The sequence below is a fragment of the Apaloderma vittatum genome, unplaced genomic scaffold (genome assembly GCF_000703405.1).
Source record: "Apaloderma vittatum isolate BGI_N311 unplaced genomic scaffold, ASM70340v1 scaffold20248, whole genome shotgun sequence".
Lineage (NCBI taxonomy): Eukaryota > Metazoa > Chordata > Aves > Trogoniformes > Trogonidae > Apaloderma > Apaloderma vittatum.
The window spans coordinates 7955-27820 of record NW_009729314.1 but is presented as its reverse complement, the minus strand read 5'-3'; the positions used below and the strand labels follow the sequence as shown (position 1 = coordinate 27820).

The following is a 19866-nucleotide window of genomic DNA, read 5'->3' as shown; positions in this document are numbered from 1 at the left end:
ACGAACTGCTCCAGTGTGCTTTCCCCACGGGGTCACAAGTCCTGCCAGCAAACCCGCTCTGGTGTGGGCTTCTCTCTCCATGGGTCCACAGGTCCTGCCAGGAGCCTGCTCTGGCACAGGCTTCCCACGGGGTCGCAGCCTCCTTTGGGCATCTGCCTGCTCTCGTGTGGGGTCCTGCACGGGCTGCAGGTGGACATCTGCACCACTGTGGACCTGCGGGGGGACATCTGCACCACCATGGACCCCCTTGGGTTGGGGGGGGCCAGCCTGCCTGGCCGTGGGCTTCCCCACGGACTGCAGGGGAATCTCAGCCTCCTCCCCCTCCTTCCTCACTGCCCTCGGTGTCTGTAGGGTTGTTTCTCACGTGTTATCACTCCTCTCTCTCCAGCTGCAATTGCTCTCGTGCAGTAACTGTCTTCCCCGCATTCTTAAATCTGTTACCCCAGAGGTGTTACCACCATCGCTGACGAGCTCGACCTCGCCCAGCAGCGGATCCGTGTTGGATCCAGCTGGCACTGGCTCCGTCAGACGTGGGGAAAGCTTCTGGCAGCTCTCACAGAAGCCACCCCTGTAGGCCCCCTGCTACCAAAACCTGGCACATAAACCCAGTACAATACTCAAGGCCATCTTCCTGAGAGGACAGTCTTTACATCTGTGTAGAACAGAATAAAAATATTTCCTTCTGGAGGATCCTGGTTAACCTTGACTGTGACTGTTGGTTCTGGTGATGCACGGTTCCAAAAGCATGAAGTGAAAGACAGTAGAGTCCTAAGCAGCTTCCAGTATAAGCAGCAGTACTGACAGATGTATCCATCTCAGGTTAATGTTTTTAAAATGACTCTTTAAGAATCAAGTTTGGGGTTTTTTTGCGGTTAATGCAGGTGTTAATTGTAAAATTAACTGCTTCCAATCTTGACATAATAATATTATGATAAATGATTGTTCTACTGGTCTTGTGTCTTCCTCTTCATACTATATTTCCTTTAACTGTTACTTAAGCCATGGGTATTTATTGTCCTTCTTAGGAGCTATCTTTGCGTTGAAACAGAAATACTAAGTGGTTGTATTTCTAAAGCAAACAAACCCAAACAAAAAAAACAACTGCTACTGCAGGCTGTTTCAATGGCATCACTGCAGTTAAGCTCACTAGACCGAGTACAGGATAAGACCTGATGTTCCACTGTTAATGTGACAGGGGGAAAAAAATGCACCCAAGTTTGAATTAAGACACGGTTTTGAGGAAATAACCCAAACCACTAGTTACTATAAAAGGCTTGGATGTAAGGCTGGAAACCTTTTGAAATTTGTATTTAGCACCCGTGACACCTAGTGGTGACGGGGTTTAACACATGAACCTCGCACAGGGATTTTGTTACACCTCTCTGCTCGGCTCTGGTCATGAAGCTCATCTCCATTGCTGGAGTTAGTTTCAAGCAGCTGTTTGCCAAGTGGTAATTTGGGGGAAATCTACACACTTTTTCAGAATTGCACCGGCTTTTACTTGTAATTGAAAATTTTGCAAGTGAAGTAACCAACCTTTTAATTTAAAAGCTTTGAAGTTTAATAGCACTTGTGTTCAAGTGAACAGTTTAATATTTGGTAGAGTTGCTTACTACAGAGGGTTTATGTTAGTAAAATCTTAAATTGCAAAACTGATTTAACATTACATCTTTTCAAGAATATGGAAACTCTGAGCAACATGAAACAAATTAGATCATTTCTTGTGAATGTATGTTGAGCACGTAAAAAAACTGAAAGTACTGGCCATAGCAACCTGAGATTTCAGAAAATAATTGGAATAAGATTTCTAATTACAGTATACTGGAGCGTACTGCAAAGCAAGATACTTCTTAAGTAGTCGTATGATTGGAAAGCTTTCAGTTTGTTTGTTTAGAAATATCTGTAACAACACTCAGAGGTAAAGTTTGGGGATTTTTAATGTTTTGAATAAATTTTGCATTATGTGTGAAACAGTCTGCAGAGGCTCCATGCTGAGAGGCTTTGAAAGATAAACAGCCGTGTCTAAGGCATGAGAAGAGGAAAGGTCAAATACTTCTTTTTTTAAAAAAGAAATTTTTGTTTTTCACAAACAGCATCCTCATCATTCATCTCTAAAGGAGGAGGTGTCAGATGCTGTACGTCAAAAGAAGAAGTATCTAAAGAAACCTAAACTAGAGTGTGTAGTAGCTCCTCAACAGCCCTCTGCTGAGCCCTTGCCTGTTATCAGCAAGAGCGATATTAAACAGTACGACTTCCACAGTTCAGATGAAGATGAGTTCCTGCAGGTAATAATACTCTGTTACAAAATATCAGTGTATGGAAGTAACCTGTAATTTGGCCAGTCTAGTTTAAAATGGAAAGTAGCTGTTGGACAGTGGATATATGTAAAAGATACGTGCATTAAGTATGAGTTTGTTTACTTGTGAGCTGTGCTTCAGAGAAGCTTGCATTTAATATGTAAATATTAATATTAATATGTGGCAGTTCCTATTACATAAATATAAACATATAATACAGAATATATATAAACTTACATAATACAGAAATAAATAAAATCAAGTTATGTAAATGTGGCAGTTGAAATAATGACTTTACTTTCTGGTCCAGGTACCCTCACCAGTATCAGAAGCAGAAGAAGAAAATGATCCTGATGGACCTTGTGCTTTCAGGAGAAGAGCAGGATGCCAGTATTACGCTGTAAGACTATCTGCTGTTGGATTTAGCGTGGTGGTTTTTATGTTAGTTTTTATTTAAAATTTAGATTGGCGTAGTGCTAATGTAATAGTTCTTCAGTTCGCACTTTCACCACCAAAGCTTTGATGGCTTGATGAATCCGAAGACAATCGTTTTCAGTTTTCACAAGAATTATTCTCATTACACTGTTCCCTTGTGATTGCCTGAAGGTAAGATAACATGTTGCCTGCAGACCGATTCAGCCACTGTTAAGAAGGGAGATATTTTTTTTGTCCCCCTGAGTTTTCTTAGCACATCCTTTTCTTCCGAGCTTGTTAGAGTTAGGTACTAGTTGTTGTAGTTCTCAAACCTGCTGAGAGATCCTACTGGGGCATTGAGTAGAGCCAGCCGTTGAGGCAGAGGGGTTGAATCTATAGAGGATCTTTTTTCACACAGTTAAGTAAAATTTTTCTTTTGAAATCAGTGCAAGCTGTAGATATATTGAAAAATATCAAGCTGCAGTTGCAAGAATGTGCAGAGATCAGAGACTAATTATAGACCTTCTGTCATCGTCTCGGAACTGCTGACAGTGAAGGATTTTTTTACCAAGCACATGCTTGTAGATGGTGAACTTGAGGCTGCAGAGGGCCAAGAAAGGCAGCACAATGCCGGAACGGATCTGGTTTTATTTTGCTTGCTTCCCATGGGAAGGGTGAAGTTATGTGACAAAATAATTGTGTATTGTGTAGCCTTTAAAGCCACATATAAAGAAGTCACTTGGACACTAGGTAGGCTGTTTCAGAAGCCCAAACATCTCCCAGAATGCTAAAATTCTAGCATTGACATCTCTCATGAGTTGAACTGAAAGTTCTTTGTGCAGGTGAGATGCAGGCTGGCACCTGCTCCCGTGCCTGCTCTGCAGTGCCCTGTTGTGTTGTAGTTGCTTCCAGACTGCCACAGACAACTTGATCCTTCCAAGAATATGTCATTATTTTTAACTACTGCTCTTCTTTTAGGGATTTATTAGTGGGTTATTTAAGATAATACTTGTCTGTTTGCTGCCTGCTTTCTGTGTGCTTTCTTAACTTACTTGGTCTTTCAGTTTGGGTGAGTTGTTTGGTTTTTTTCCCTGTTGACTGCTAATCTAGTCACCTTCTCTGGTTAGCTCCAGAGGGGTAGCTGAAGCTTCTTGTTTCTTTAGAATTTCTTTTTTTTTTTTTGTTAGCTTATGTAGTTAATCCAGTCATCTCAACTTCTTTCAGCAAAGGAAAACTTGTATGTTCTTTCTTTTCTGTTGATTTTCCTTTGCTGTTTAGAAGCAGGTTATTTAACAGCCTTAATATCTTACTATGTTTTCAGTTTACCTACTGAAGCCATTTGGGTTTTGGTTAACTCTTAAAATAAATTGATTGAACCTATAGCACTACTGTTGCTGTAGGTTTAGCCTGATCACAGACATAGGTTATTTTAATGTATATTTATTTATTGTCATATTGTCATATAAGACATGTCAGGCAGCACACAGCATTTCCTCTTGTAAAGATTATGCAGTTTTGAGTTCATAATAATAATAAAGATATTCATGGAGTAATAAAAATTACCATAAGGTAAGCTGATGTGGTGAATACACTGTCAAGATCCAGTGACTGAGCGCTGTGCGTTAGAGCAAAGGCCGTTCTGATCGGCCTCTGTTACTTTGGCAGTATGTGTTGCAGGAGTAAAAAGTAAACCACAAATTTAGGAACCGCTGTTGCGAGTTTAAACGCCTAGGTTGCAAGCTGTCCGAGTTGGGAATTTTTGTAACATGCTTTGTGCACCTGATGATTCAGCAGGACCTTTGATAAATGCCCAGGCCTTCTTGGTGTTTCCTTTGTCACAAGACATACTAAAAGTATTCTTTTGTAGTGTGATCCTTGGCACTGGAGTTGTGCACATAGCTGTGAGGTATTTCTATCAGTTGCTTTTCAGAAACTCATTTTTACAGGCAAAAGCTTTTGTGCTGCTGACCCTTACTAGTGGGACTAGACAAATTCATGTGAAGGACAGGCCCTCAGCTGATCACAAAGTGTAGCTGAGGTGCAGCTGTACCTGCAGGAAGTCCTTCAGCTTCTGAGAGGCTGAAGCTCAGAGGCTGTAACAAGAGGAGATTTACTCCCTGTGTTTTGTGTCTCGCAGTGAATCACCAGAAGAGCCATTGTCAAACAGGAGGTACTGGGCCAGATGGACCTGTGTCTGCACTGGACAGTTTTATGTGCTTCTTGCTAGAATGAATTAATTGGGGCTTGTTCTGTATTTTGGTTGTGGTGTCTAATTTTATGACTAATCAAGGAAAGAGGATTTTCTGCTTCATGAATTAGTGTGGATTTTTAAAAAAAAGTCTTCCAAGCTCTGTTATGATCTGAGCCTGTTAATCAAATGATAGGTCTGTGGGCATTTCCATCATTTTTCTGTACTGTAGCCTGTGCATTGCTTAGTAGTAATCTAATCAAAGCGCAAGCTCTAAAAGAGTTCAAAGTTGCCTTTTTCTTTTTTCTTTATAGCCTCGTTTGGACCAAACTAACTCTTCCTATGAAAACTCAGAATTGGTAGAATTGGACAAACTGAGGTTCAGGCATTGCCTTACAACTCTTACAATTCCAAGAAGATGTATAGGATTTGCAAGAAGACGAATTGGCAGGGGTGGAAGGTACAGTTGCGCTATTTTTATGCTTCATTCCTTTTCAAATATTGCATGGTTAAACTAATTTTTTTTTCTCCGTCATCTTTAATCAGGGTTATAATGGACCGAATATCCACAGAACATGATCCTGTCTTGAGACAGATTGACCCAGAAATGCTGAACAGTTTTCCAAGCTCTTCCCAGTCTTTAGACTCTTCTTCAAATTTTTCACGGACCAATGCTTCCAATAAACGTTGTGAAAACAGACTGTCCCTTTCTGAAATACTAAGCAATATCAGATCATGTCGACTGCAGTGTTTTCAGCCGAGGCTACTAAATCTACAGGACAGCGATAGCGAAGAATGTACCTCAAGGAAACCAGGGCAGACTGTGAATAATAGAAGAGTCTCTGCAGCGTCTGTAGCTTTATTGAACACCAGCAAGAATGGCATATCAGGTAGGCAAGGATTTGAATTATTCTGAGACTTGAAATGCTGAATTCCAGTGGTTTCACTTGCAACTGGACTGATAACGTCTTCAGCAGTGGTGCATACCTAAACCAGAGATGCAAGCTAATTATTTTTGGTTTATTAAAATATACAGAAATGTTTTCACAAACAGTCCTGTTCCTCCTCCTCTTATTACAGTTTCAGTAGAATCTTGATAAAATGCCAGACTTAAGCATGCATTATTCAAAGGAGAGATTCTGCTCATATTCAAGAATCGCTTAGGTGTGATTGAGTCTTTAATAGATCTGACCTTGTTTGGGAGAAGAGTGCTCTTTGTAAATGCAAAAGCAAAGCAGTTGGTTTCCCGGGATGGGGGACAGGGTGTCATTTTTGGTTTCAGAGTTTTTCTTTCTGAATTTTGCCACAATATCCCTGAAAACCAGTAGTAAGTTAGTAGGCAAACTGATCAGGCATGACAAAGTCTGAAGTGCTTGCTGTTGATAGCTGTCATAGTAAAAGTTTTGACACTGGAAGCATCCAATGATGCACCTTCCCTGTTGATTTTTTTTTTTTTCCCAGAAAATTGTCAGCCATTAAGTGTGGTAGGAGATTGCCTTTCCCCTTAAATGTTGTCTCTGACTCTCAGAGCCAATGCAGCCACATCTCACTGTTCAGCTTTATGATCTGAGACTACCATTCACATACAAACAATTTTGCTTTTTTAAAGTTTCTTTTCACAAAAATATAAAACATGCAATGATTCTGACCTTTGTAGACCCTTTGTTAGTTATTTGGGTATAGAAGCCCTAAAAGTGGAATAAAAGCTACCAAAAGAAAAGGTTGCTTTAAGCTCATGTTTAGCAGTCTTTACGTCCCTTACTTCCTGTACTATGAGTTGTAATTGCTGAAGTTTTAACGTTGTCACTTCTTTATAATCATAAAAGGATGTGCAATGCTTTAAAAAGCCGAATGATTGGAGATGTGCCAAAAGAGATCTACTACCAGGCATCTGAGAATTTTCCTACTCTGTTGCATTTAAACAGTTAGGTAAAATGGGATGATCAGATAATATAATAGGCTGATTCCGAATTCTGTAAATAACTTTGTGTGGATGTGGAATGGTCTGTCTCTTAAAGTCGATTACAGGATCGGTTGTTTAATTTTCAGTAATGTTCCTGTAGGGTTCATGTGTGGAAACTAAATTTCTTAAGGACGGAATGCAGTTTTCCCTGTTACTGTTCTAAAAGATTAGAATTGGCTTATTAAGGCCCATCAGTGTAGTACTGACATAAGCGCACAATATTTTTTCCAGCCTAATAGTTCTATAACTTTTCGGTATAGTTACTGCAACCTTTATATTGTTCTTTCTCTAATGCAAAGATTTGCACAAGAATATCTTTCTGTTCTGTGAAGAGAACAGACATAATGTGCCATGGTCATATTTTTGTATGATTTTTTTTTTTTGTAAGGAACGTGAAGGTCTGGAGAGTTGCACCTGTAGCAGAAAGGGGCAGTTTTGTATGACGGGATTATTGATAAGCATCAAGAGATGTCGATGTCTTCTTAAAGCAATTGCAGAAATTAGAAAGGGAATACTATTGGTCAGTTAAGGATGTGAAACATGGACTATAAGCTGTAAGGAACAACGAAGAATTTGCTGGTAGCTCTTTATATAACAAGAGCAAGTAATACTGCAAGACTTTGATTTGTCTGAATAAAGTATGATGAAACCAAGGTAAGGAAAGTTGCTTGAAAAGATATAGGTTAATTTCGTTATTTTTTCCTTAGAGTTTTTCATAATGATAAGTATCGATTATTTGAGGATTAGCTAGACGTAAAACTTTGGGGCTTTAAATTCTGCTCTGGGGAGACTTTGGGTTTGTTTGGGTTTTTTTTTTTGCAGCGAGTGTGGAGTCTACCTAAAATGCCAGGAGAGTATTTTGGGATGGAAGATGATATATTTGATTTTGATAGTATGTGTAGAAATGAGTACAGGAAAAAGGTTGAAGAGACTTGTGAAGTGTCCCAGCCTGGCTTTAGTATAAATGAAGGTTGCAGCAGAGGAAGAGAATTCCAGTAACTGTGGGAAAGATGGCTCATAATGAGAAAAGAAAAATGCCAAGAGGGCTTAAACAGTATATTCAGGTAAAGAGTGGCCTGTGTTTTCATAGGGAACTGTGTGTACATAAGAAAAAGATGTCAGCCTTTCCTGATCCGGTTAATGCCATCAGGAAGAGTAAAAAACCTAAATTGTTCGTGCTGCATTGTAAATTGATGGCAGACCTGATACACACATGTGGACTAGCGCCCCTGGACTTCAGGATTTGCACTGTTAGGGCATAAATCCAGATCTGATGGATCTAAGCCACTTGGCAGAGGCATAGTAATTAACTTCTCGTTTATCTGATTTTAGAAATCATCCGAAGAATACATTTATATTAGAACAGAGATCACTCGGGAGTTGAAGTACTTCGTGCACAGAAATTTATGCTTATGGAAGACCTCTTCCTTTCGAAATTTAAATTACAAATCAGATCCTCTAATTCTGGTGAAGGATTGAATGCAATAAACAGCAGAGTCCTTCAAATAACTAGCCAGCAACAGGCACTGCTGTCAGATTTTTTTTTAGTGGGTATAGTTTAAAAGTGCTGGTCAAAGTCTGGTTTTGCATTGACTGAGCACAGGTACTACCACTGTGTTTATTAAGGTAATTCTGTTTGGGTGATAATTGCTGAAATGAGTGGATTTTATAGGACACTTAGCTGTAAGCATAAAGCTGCCTCTAGAGGAAACAACAATAGTTAAACTGATTGGGTTTAGTTTTTGTCTTTTAGTTTATGGAGCTGTAGCAAGTAACCTGGAGTTACTTGCTTTGATTTTCAGTGCACGAGAACATTTCAAGTTACCTCTACATTATATTTTTCTCTTGTATTAATAAAGCAGCTCCTACTCTGGTATTTCCTCAAATGCTAGGCATTATACAGATGGAAAGAAAGACTCATTTTTAAAATACGTGACTTGTTATTTCTTGAAAGTGCCTAATCAGTGCCTGAATAAAGAACCGCTGTTTCAAGCTAAAAGAACTCTCTTGCTCATCTTCTAAGAACTGCAAGTGGGAAAGCTGAATTTGAGGAGCTTTAAGAGACAAGATCACTGAAACAGGCTGATCCCTTTGGTCGCTTGGGAACTTTTTGTACTCTTCCGTACTCTTATCTGGAAAAGTAAGCTTGGCTCTTTGCCAGAGACACCTCCAGAAGAATTCTCTGTTTAATCTAAAATGAGAGAAACTGGTGAGCTAGGGATCCAACTGACCGTCAGGAGAGATGATGGAGGCAAGAAGTTTCCAGGAATTTGTAGATGGCACTGCGGATGACAGCTAAGTAATGCTTAACCTGCTGGCTGAATTCCTAGAGTGCCAGCTGATTTTTGGGACTGAAGTAGGAAATAGGCTGTAGGCAAAATCTTCAGCAATTTGCAGTACAGTCAGTGTGTTGCATTTGACGTCCAGTCTGCCAGTCCCGATAAACTGCTCTAGTGCTTATCTGTTCAGTTGCTGTGGCCCTAGATACAAAAGACAACTGCAGATGATAGCATTCTCAACATGAAGAATTTTGCTTATGGAACAAGCTTTTACCTTTTAGAGGTGTGTTTTTGTTTATTTGCTTCGTTTGTGATTTTGTTTGTTTGTTTGTTTGTTTTTCCCCCAGAATTAAATACCATGTAGAAGTAATTAAGGAAATACTACTTTAGGGGCAGCCTGCAAGATGATCTTTAATTAAAGCATTCAAATCCTAAGAGAAGTGACATAATAATCCAAACCAAAGCTGTTAAGGAAGAGAGGAAACTAGAAGACTTAATTTCACGTTGCGTTTCGTACGCTATTCTGTTGACACACAAATTGGGCTGTGGTAAAATAGAAGGTCCTGATAATCAGCAGCAGAATCTAAAATTTTGGTAACTAGAGCTTTTTATTGGTATAGAATGCGTGTACTCAACCATGACCTTAAAGGCTACCTTGGGACATCATAGAGGTTTCATAATTTATTTCTGTAGGATGCTTCAGTTGTTTGATTAGGCAGAAGCAAATGATCTTAAATGTGCTAATGAACATCTGCTGTTTTTTAACAAGGCCTAAGAGCTGAGTTCAGTCTGGCCACTGAATAAGTGTCTGGCAATAGGTAGAGAACTGAGTGGAATTTAAAGATGTAAAGGCATACTAAGTGATTTTAAATTGCTGTGGTAATCTAGCCTGTACCTTATAGTAGAGCATTTCAGGGAAGACCTGCTCACTCCCTACAACTCCCTGACAGGAGGTTGTAGCAAGGTGGGGTTGATCTCTTCTCACAAGTAGCCCAGCAGTAGGACGAGAGGAAATGGGCTCAAGTTGTGCTGGGGAGGTTTAGATTGAACTTTAGGAAAAATACCTTTGCTGAAGAGTGATGAAGCCTTGGCACAGGCTGCACAGGGCAGGGGTGGAGTCCCCGTCGCGGAGGGGTTCGGAAGCCGTGCAGGTGAGGGGCTCGGGCTGTGGGTTGGGGGTGGGCCTGGCAGTGCTGGGTTAACAGTTGGACCCGATGAGCTTAAAGGTCTTTTCCAACCTAAACGATTCAATGACTTTATGGTCAGTGTCAAACCGAGAAGGAAGAGAGATGGAAAACATCAAATTGTTATGTATGTAGGCTAAATTAGATGATCCTCTGATGCAGAGACTGCTTTCTGTGTTATGTCTTCACAGTCCATAAAAACCCCACAGTACTCAGACTAGATGAATACCCCTGCGCTGCAGACAAAAAATAGCTAATTACAGCTAAATGCAATTTAGGTATTTCTTTGTGCCATGTAAGCTTGTTGTAGAACAATTTTTTTATAAAACAAAAGACCTGTTGGAATTTGTTACCTCAGAATTTAAAAATAGATGTTCATATGGATGTAATGTTCCGTAATGCTGTTCTTGGCTCTGTTGCCTTTAGTAATGCAGCACGTTTCAGGAGACTGTTGCAAAGGAACTTAACAGGTTTAGCTGACTGAACTTTGGATGAAATGCTTGTTAGTTATGGGTAAGAATCTTCAAGAGAAACAAAGTATAGCTAAATATGAAATAAAATTTATTTTAGAATATGTTGGAAATGCTAATTCAATCCCTAGTATGTAACAGGAGTAACTGTCTAATTCATTGGATTTTTAAGTGCCCCCCTGACCTGGTCAAAGCCCGTTTTTAATAATGTAGAAGTAGAGAAGTTGTTTCAGTGAGCAGTAAGGATTTTAATTTTGGTATTTATTTAAAATGGAATTCCAGGTCAACTGCAAGTATTACAACTAGTAAATGAAAAAGCTAGATCCTGAAAGATAGATACCATTAAAATATCAAGTGATCTCAGTCAGTGTCTCTTGTTAAGATAATATTGCTGCAGAATCCTGGTATTTCAGATATATGACAACTTTTATCTTTGAAGATTACAGTTCAGAATAAACTGGGAATCCTTGAAAAGTTGATTCTCTTCTTTCTTCCTCCTAGGAGAACTTAATTCTAAGGTTAGCATCAACTGCACAAAACTCAGATTTGAACCTGAAACACTTGCCAGCATTTTCAGTTTATCAAGTGTGCAATTCTTCATGGGGAAAATACTGAGAACAGCTTTTCTAGCTTCACTGTTCTCGTCACTTGTGGAGAGTATAATACTACTGGGGTTGCATTAACCTAGTTCTCAGAAATAAATGTATTATGTCACTCTTAAACTCTTACTCCATTTTAAACAAAAAAAGTTGTAGAAAATCCTGTGAAACATAAGCATTTCCTTCGGGGGGCGGAAAAAAAGGGTGAAATAGGAAAGTCAAATTGGATTTGCTAAATGAAGAGAGCTTTGATACTTCCAAACATTATCAAGTTTTAGATCTGGAGATTAGCTTTGTCATTGTATATTAGTTTGCAGTCCTTTCAAGTGAGGGTTGGTATAGAACCATGAACAGACTGTTTAAGTAGATGAATTCTTGTTGTGTTGGTGAAGCAGGTGTTCTCGAATGCCAGGCATATGCTCCCTGTACAGAGTGTGTTCTGGTGTCAGAAAAGGACAAGAATAAGGAACTGTAGGAAGGAAAGGTGTATGGTAATAAACTCCCAGTGTTCAGTGAGAGAGAAGACGCCCAGCTCAGCCCAGCATACTTCTTCCTCAGCTGTGACTGTTACGATTTGTTTTCTCAAAGTCAAGAAAATAATTTCTTTAAGCTTTTGCTTAAAGCTACTGAAGAGAAAACCACCAAAGATAGAAACTGCTGAAAAGCAATGAAAGCTGTAAATCCTTTTGTTAAAAATCAGTTCAATGCTAAAAGAGCACAACAAATACTTCTTAGCTTGACCTCTCCTTTACAAAAAAGAATGTATGAAGATCTTGCAAGCATCTAACACAGTGTAGGTTGTCTTCAGCCACTTATTATCCAGTGTGGATACACTCTTGCATTTTATATATATTTGTTTTGTGCAGGCCCACTTAACTCTGGCTTCACTTTCTTCTTTGTAGTAACAGGGGGTATCACAGAGGAACAATTTCAGACACATCAACAGCAGTTAGTTCAAATGCAGAGGCAACAACTTGCTCAGCTTCAGCAGAAACAGCAATCTCAGCATTCCTCCCAACAGACACATCCGAAAGCACAGGTAATGCACCTTAGCTGCTGTTTTATGCTGGTACCTTCCTTTTTGCCTACTGTGTCTTTCGTCTCTCCTATAAGCTAAATACAACACCTCAGTAAGTACATTAAATGTTAGAATGAATAGAGAATGCTTTTGGTTGAGATGCTTTTCCAGTTTGCTCTATAGTGCCCTGAAGACAACGTGTGTTGTAGTCCATACACATACCTTGCTTTCATTTTTCTCTTTGGCATGAGATAATATTTTAAGTTTTAACTTCAAAACCTGTTTGTCGTTGTTTGGTTGGTTTTAAGTTCTATATCGTGGCTGCATTTTAAAAGTTAGATAAGAGACTTTGTATTTCAATGTGTTGATTGCAGCCACAGAGTGGGTCAGTGTAGCGATAGCTCAAGTCCTACTGCTTTCACTGGGTTTATACTCCTTTATATAAGTGCTCTGAAGAGACTTCTTTATTAAAACTGTTTTATGAGGTAATGTATTCTGTTATGAACAGATGTTCAGTGAGTACTAAAAACTGGTAGCTTCTAAGAGGAAAAACACAGTTTGCATACTTAATTTGGTTCCTTCTCCCTCCCCATCCAGTGTTACTGCTTGTCTTCTGAAAGGAACAAGTCTTTTCTCTGTGATGTCTTGCAAGGGAGGAATATTTGTTTGTCACAGTTTTCTCTTAGGTCCTTACCAAGAAAATATAAAAGCTGTGGCTGTTGTCTATTCCTAGGAAAACTTCTCTTACTTTGAGCGTATTACATCTAACTGCCATTGCTGTTTGTCCCTTCCCCTCAGTGTTTTTCTCCTTTGGTTAATCAGGGATTCTGTATTGGCAGATACTGATTACATTTTTGGTAAGTGTAAAGACACGATACCAGAGTATTTAAACAAAGGAGTAAATTTTGGATTTTGAAGGCACTCAGTGCCTGTGCCAAGTCATTTTCTTAGCTAGCGTAAACTGAAACTGCAGAATGATGCATTTCAAGGTGTTTTCCTGGTACTCACCATCCTTTCAGGGGAACTGGACTAAAGGAGGCTGTGTACTTACAGGGTGTGGTGGGCAGTTGTGCTGTGGTACAGATTCTTCCGTGCGAATGAATGTACCATAAATTCTTTAGACTTGTAGGTTGCAGCGTGTTTGCTGCCTGGAGACAGTAGGGAGAAGAAAACTTGAGGCTTAGTTGTTCCCATAGAGGAAACTTCTCAAACACACAGAATCCTAGAATGGTTTTGGGTTGAAAGGGATCTTAAACACCATCTGGTTCCAACCCCCTGCCACAGGCAGGGATACCCCCCCACCAGCCCAGGTTGCTCCAAGCCCCGTCCAGCCTGGCCTTGGACGCTTCTAGGGGAGTGGCTGCCACAGCTTCTCTGGGCAACCTGTGCCAGAGTCTCACCACCCTCACAGTGAAGAACTTCCTAATATCTAATGGAAATCTAGCCTCTTTCTCTTTGAAACCCTTGCCCCCTCATCCTATCCCTACACTCCCAGATCAAAGGGCCTTCCACTGCTTTCCTGTAAGCCCCTCTAAGTCCTAGAAGGTCGCTGTTACAAAGAATTTTTTCTTTCTTTTTTTATTCTCACAGGGCTCCAGCACCTCTGACTGTATGTCAAAAACACTTGATTCAGCCAGCGCCCACTTTGCTGCATCTGCGGTGGTTAGTGCGCCTGCTTCTAGCCGCAGTGAGGTAACGAAGGAACAAAACACCAGCCACAACAATATTAATGGTGTTGTACAGCCTTCAGGTGATGATTTTTTAATTTTTTTTTAAATCTTGTGGTCTAGTGTGATCTGAGAATGTATCAACTGATCTTACTTCTGTTTTCTAAAACGCTGCTTAATAAACAAAAACCTCAAATATTAATTGTGCTAGTTTTAAATATTGTTATTTAAAATATTTTTGCGCGATGGCACGTGGGTTAGTACGCTAATAAAACTACCAAATGCTCTTTGACATTGAAAGAGCATTGTTTGTGTTTTCTTTTGTACGGTTTTGTCTTTTAATGACCTGTTATGATTGAAAGCATAAATGAAAGCATTTGAAAAACAGTGTGGATGTGTAATTTTAAAAAAGTAATAATGCTTAAAACATGAAGTAGTTTGAGAAGGAAATGGTAGTGTTGATAGATTATTTGGCATCATCTCGAGTACGCAGACAAAACCATGCTGATCGACTACTGGCAGTTTTTTTGACATCACTGGAAGTTTCAGGTCTCACTGGATTCCTCCCAAATTCGGGCAAAAGTGTAGGCGCTGGCACTCACTGTCTTCCCCCCACTCCTCCCTCTGAACCTCTGTCATCATCCGGAGTAACGCCAGTTGTGCTGGGGCAGTAGCCGTGTCACCGAGAGACAAACATTATTTGGCATTTGACTGCCATAACAAGTAGAAGGCTTTTAGAGTAATTTGTTGTTTTAACAGCTAATGACGTGATTAGTTTTATAGACCTTCTGCCAGGCTGAGTTAATGATAATATGAAATGAACAGAGGGAGGAAAAAAACTACACAGCTGAATAAAATCAATATACTAGAACAGTTTCAGGAAAGAAGATGACATCTTGGTATAATTCTCTAAGATGATATCTGAGAGGGTAATGTTTTGAGGGGTGTAAGATCGGGCACGTGGTAATGCACCCGGCCAGTACGTGGTACAGAGCTTTACAATTGGTGAGAACCATGGAAAATCTTATGTGTGTAAAAATAGACTTTGCTACTGTTCTAAATCTGTAAGAGGCAATGACGTAACGTAGCTACTCCAGTGTAGGATAGAAAAGACTTGTGAATTAGGAAACGTTAGCTGAAGGCAGATTTTTTTTTTTTTTTCAGGAATAAAAGTCTAGGGGAAAATACATCTAGTTGCCCTATGATTAGAGTCAGAAGAGTGAATAGCTGAGATACCAAGATGAAATTTGAGAACCTCTGGTTTGCATATATGATGTGAAACCTGAAGTTTCTCCCAACTCTGCAGTGCCAACAGAGCACTGCAACGTAATTTGAAGGGTTCTGTTTTTTTTTTTTTGCTTTGCTTAGTCTTAGACCCATAGTTTTGCTGCCTGGAGAGAGACTGGTCCCCAGAACCTCATTACGTTGGCAGGAGGTGAGGAGGTGATCAGAGCATCACAATTTGACTTCATTGTCAGTCTCTGAGGTTACCCAGCTAAGGTGTACCCCACTCAATTTACTTCTAAGGGGAATGTTGCCCCTTCAACTGAAGGTGTCTAAAATGAGGTGTGCAAAGTTAGGCAATGTAAAAGTTCTCTGCCATACAGTAACTTCTTTCACTTTCTGATGTTCTTGTGAATGGGGAAAAAAAGACATATTTCTAATGTTAACTAGAAGTATTTCTAAAATTTTACATATTGTGAACTTTTAAAAGACAGATCCTTGCACAATTCCATTGACGTAGATAGTTGAAAGCATTGCCCTTGAGGCTGATCTTTGGCTTTGAATCTAAGGAAAGGCTTTTTTTTTTTTTTAATTGACAACCTTGTGTTTTCCAACAGGAACCTCTAGAACTTTGTACTCCACCAACATGGCTTTATCATCCAGCCCAGGGATTTCAACTGTACAGCTTGTAAGGACAGTCGGCCACACCACCACGAACCACTTAATCCCAGCGTTGTGCACGAGCAGCCCTCAGACACTTCCCATGAACAATTCTTGCCTGACGAATGCAGTGCACCTCAACAACGTCAGCGTTGTTTCTCCGGTCAATGTGCATATCAATACAAGGACTTCAGCACCGTCGCCAACAGCCTTAAAACTCGCCACAGTTGCTGCCAGTATGGACAGAGTGCCAAAGGTAACTCCTAGCAGTGCCATCAGCAGTATAGCAAGGTAAGCATGTGGCGAGGCCAAGCGGTTTGGAATTAACATCTGCGCTACAAAAGTGCCTCTGTAGATGCGCCCAACTCTGCACTAGAGCACTAAATGGAAGCGTTTCTGCCTCGAGGAGTAGCTTCAGCCCCACAAAAACGTCCAGTCGCTGGCAGCTTCAGCTTGGCCGTGACAGACCACAAGAGCTGGTTTTGCAGATGAACCCCCAAATAATTTGCGTTGATTTAGGCACTGGTAGTTTTGATACACTTGCGTTGGGTTAGAAGTAGCTTCATGTTAACCGTTGGCATCTGGCCCTTCTTACGCGGCAGCTTCAGGTAGATTCTGTCAAACTCTCCACACGCGCTCTCTGTGACTTTGTGTACCTGTATTGTAAGATGCAGGCTGGCAGACACCTGTTCTATGGATACCTATGGATATGTGAATATGTAAAATATAAAACAGATAATGTGCCAGTCTGCATCTTACATACATAGATAGATATTTATTCTCATTGAACAGCAGCACTGTTATTTCAGTACCCTTCAAGAGATGTTTCACAGGAGCGGCTGGAACTTGCAGTTGGTTGTTTTCTGAAAATGGCAGTATTTGTAATTTGTTTTAAGACTACTGGATTGTATGATGTTTAAAAAAGAAAAAAAGCCACAAGTTGTTTATCAATTATAAAAGTAAAAAATGGAGCTTACTAATTATTTCATAAAACCTCTGGAGAGGTCAGAGAGTTTTTAGAGGTGGAAAGTCACACATATAATTTAATCACTGCACAGGTTGCAAAAAAGTTTTTTTAAAATTAGCAATTATGCCTTGAAAATTACCACCTTAGCTGCATAGGTCTTAGGCTTCTCTGCAAAGAATGATAATCAGTTATAAAAATGTTTAGATTTCTTGTGCCGGTGCTAAAGCAGACCTGGCCGGTTGGGGGAAATTGTGTTGGAACAGAGTAACTGAGGTGGAGTCATTGTGGTACACCTTGACTCTGTTCCTTCAGGAGCCTTTTTAGAGCTCTTAACCGTAACTTAGATTGGTAAGTTGCGGTTAAATGTGATAATCTTATGGAACGGACTGCGCTGTTAGTGGAGTAAAAGCAGTTATCAAATGCCATGATTTAGTTTTAAGTCACCTGTTTCCAGTGTACATGTTAAGGTTTCTCCCTGATCTAAGTAACAGTTGTGTAAAACCACGTAGTGCGTGTTAGAAATGCTGAAAACCGCGTGAGGAAATGCCCGTGTTCTGCCTGTAACTGTTGGGTGTTTCTTTTGTTGCAGAGAGAACCATGAACCAGAACGCCTGGGTTTAAATGGCATAGCAGAGACAACAGTAGCCATGGAAGTGACATAACCTCAAACCCGTGTCACGGCCTGTGCTAACGGTGTCGTCATTTCTGTTCCAACCGAATGCAAAATGCAGCACTCTGTGGATCACAGAGAACTGAAATGGACCTAAATGGACTATCATTATATCATGTATTAAGTCGATATATAATGTAAATTTTGTAAAATTGGGAAAATCACTACCTTGTAAAATAGTTTATTTGTATCATCAATATTATTTCTGTTACTTGAATAGTAGATATTCATCATCATGCTTTTGCACTTGAATTTGCAACTGAATGGATTAAAAAATAATTCTTTAATGGGATCATGAGCATGAAATGGGATCCTGCATCACTTGTTTTAACTATTTATTTTGCCATGTTTACATTTTGTATCTTGTACAAATAAATCCAACTTTGTGTCTAAAAAAAAAAGTTAAAGATTCATAGCTAGGAAACAAAATTCTTGTAATTTTTTTCTAAAGAAATGTAAAGTTTTCACTTGGTTCATTTTGTTTCACAATTTGACTAGATGGACTTTTTGGTAAATACTTTAGTGGCATTTCACTGTCAAATATGAAGTTCAAGGCAAAATAGTATTTTCTATTACTGTGCAGGGGAAAGGGATGGATCGATACATGCAAATTTAATGTAGTAACTCACTTTTCCATATATTTTGAATGTATATTTCTATTTATAATACCAGTTTATAAAAAATAATTACACAGGAAAAAAAACTGACTAGGAAAATTATGCATCTAGCACATACGAGATTGTGCTGATATGAGAAAATTTTCAACTGATTACATTTTATCTGAAGACTGCATATTTTAACCGGCTTTAAAACTGTAACACACCACATAAAGGATATTTTACCAGGTATGTATTGCATTATATATCATTGCAATAATTAATTATTGGATGTCTAGATATCGAGCCATCCCAGGTGGTGGGGGGGAGGGAGGGTTGTGGCAAGATTGTCTTTTCAATTTTGGAGAGTTTTCCTGTGGCTACAAGGCAAGTAACGGGTTGGAAAAAGTCTGACTGTAAGCGTTGGACACCTTCGTAGTGTAGTGTTTTAGTGACTTTTTTTATACGGTTCTTGTAAATTAGATACGTGTAGTGGTGTTTCAGAATGTTTGTTTATGCACTAGTTCAGACAACTTTCCCTGTTACTTGTTCTTGATAAGTGAAAACTGCAGGGAAATAAAAATACATATCAAAACATGGACACGGTGCATATGTGTTTATTTCACAGTGTGCAAGGAATAGGGTAAATTTTAGAGGCCATTAGTGGCCTTTGGATGGTTTTGACCAAGCATATGCTTTTTTTTTTTTCCCCAAAAAGTTTTCTGCTTCTGTGATTATTTCCTGTGCTTACAGTTCAGAGTAGGGGAGGGATGGTCCCATAGTTGGGACCTGACACCCAGGAAGAATCAGGATGAAACAGTTTCCTGTTCTGTCAGAGAAACTTCAGGTAGTGCTTTGGGCAAATCAGTTCAGTTTTCTGCTTTCTGGTTCTCTGCCTGTAATTTGGATAATGTTTTTGAATTTCTTTTAAATCATAGAATCGCTGAGGTTGGAAAGAGCCTTGTCTAGTCCAGTCCCCTGTTGTCCTCACCCCAAGAAAGCCAAGATATGCTTTGCCTCTGTGTCCTGCAGTCAGTGTCCTTTTGCTCTTGACTTTTTGTAAAAAGAGCTATTTTTCATCTAAGCCATGTTTAAACAGGTTTTATCTTACGTTCTGTGACTTAAAAGTTCTGACAGTTAGAAACACTTGCAGAGTTTTAAATACTGGGAGCTTGTCAGAAACTCAAGGTAACTAGTTTTTGCTTAGCTGCTGCTTTATTTTCTGTTATCAAGTCTGCAAGGAGAGGTGATTAAATAAGTTGTCTGTGTTGAGAAGGTGAAAGGAACTCGCGACTCTTCAGTGTCACCGCCTTGGTGAGACGGGATCGGGGAGTCAGCACAAGGTGCAGCTCCACAGGAACTGCTGCTCCCTGACAAGTTTCTTTACATTCATGTCGTCTTTCCACATAGTCCAAGGCTTTCTGTAGGTTCATTTCTGGGAGTGACTATGGCCTGTGTAGTCTGAAGCACGAGTGATTTTTTTTTTTTTGTTTTAACATTTATTACTTGAAAGCAGAATTATTGTAAAACTGAGTCTGATGGAAAAAAAAAGTTACTGTCCTTGATATACAAAAATAACCTTGCTTCTCTAACATATCTTCAAAACCCTTTTGAGGTTTAACGAAAATGTGAAGTCATTTCTTCTGTGGATTGGAAGTTGTACACTTGGC

At 39.6% G+C, this 19866-nt stretch overlaps 1 protein-coding gene across 1 annotated transcript in view; it reads left to right on the top strand.

Moving 5' to 3' along the window:
- The window catches only part of EPC2 (enhancer of polycomb homolog 2 (Drosophila)), a 32434-nt gene extending 13916 nt beyond the window's left edge, over positions 1-18518 (top strand). Inside the window, exons 6-13 of the mRNA XM_009874392.1 lie at positions 2094-2285; positions 2608-2697; positions 5214-5359; positions 5446-5789; positions 12297-12433; positions 14003-14162; positions 15921-16254; positions 17520-18518. Of these exons, the coding sequence (XP_009872694.1) occupies positions 2094-2285; positions 2608-2697; positions 5214-5359; positions 5446-5789; positions 12297-12433; positions 14003-14162; positions 15921-16254; positions 17520-17592 (1476 nt within the window). The 3' untranslated portion in view covers positions 17593-18518. The remainder of the gene's footprint in view (positions 1-2093; positions 2286-2607; positions 2698-5213; positions 5360-5445; positions 5790-12296; positions 12434-14002; positions 14163-15920; positions 16255-17519) is intronic.
- The last annotated feature ends 1348 nt before the right edge of the window (positions 18519-19866 follow it).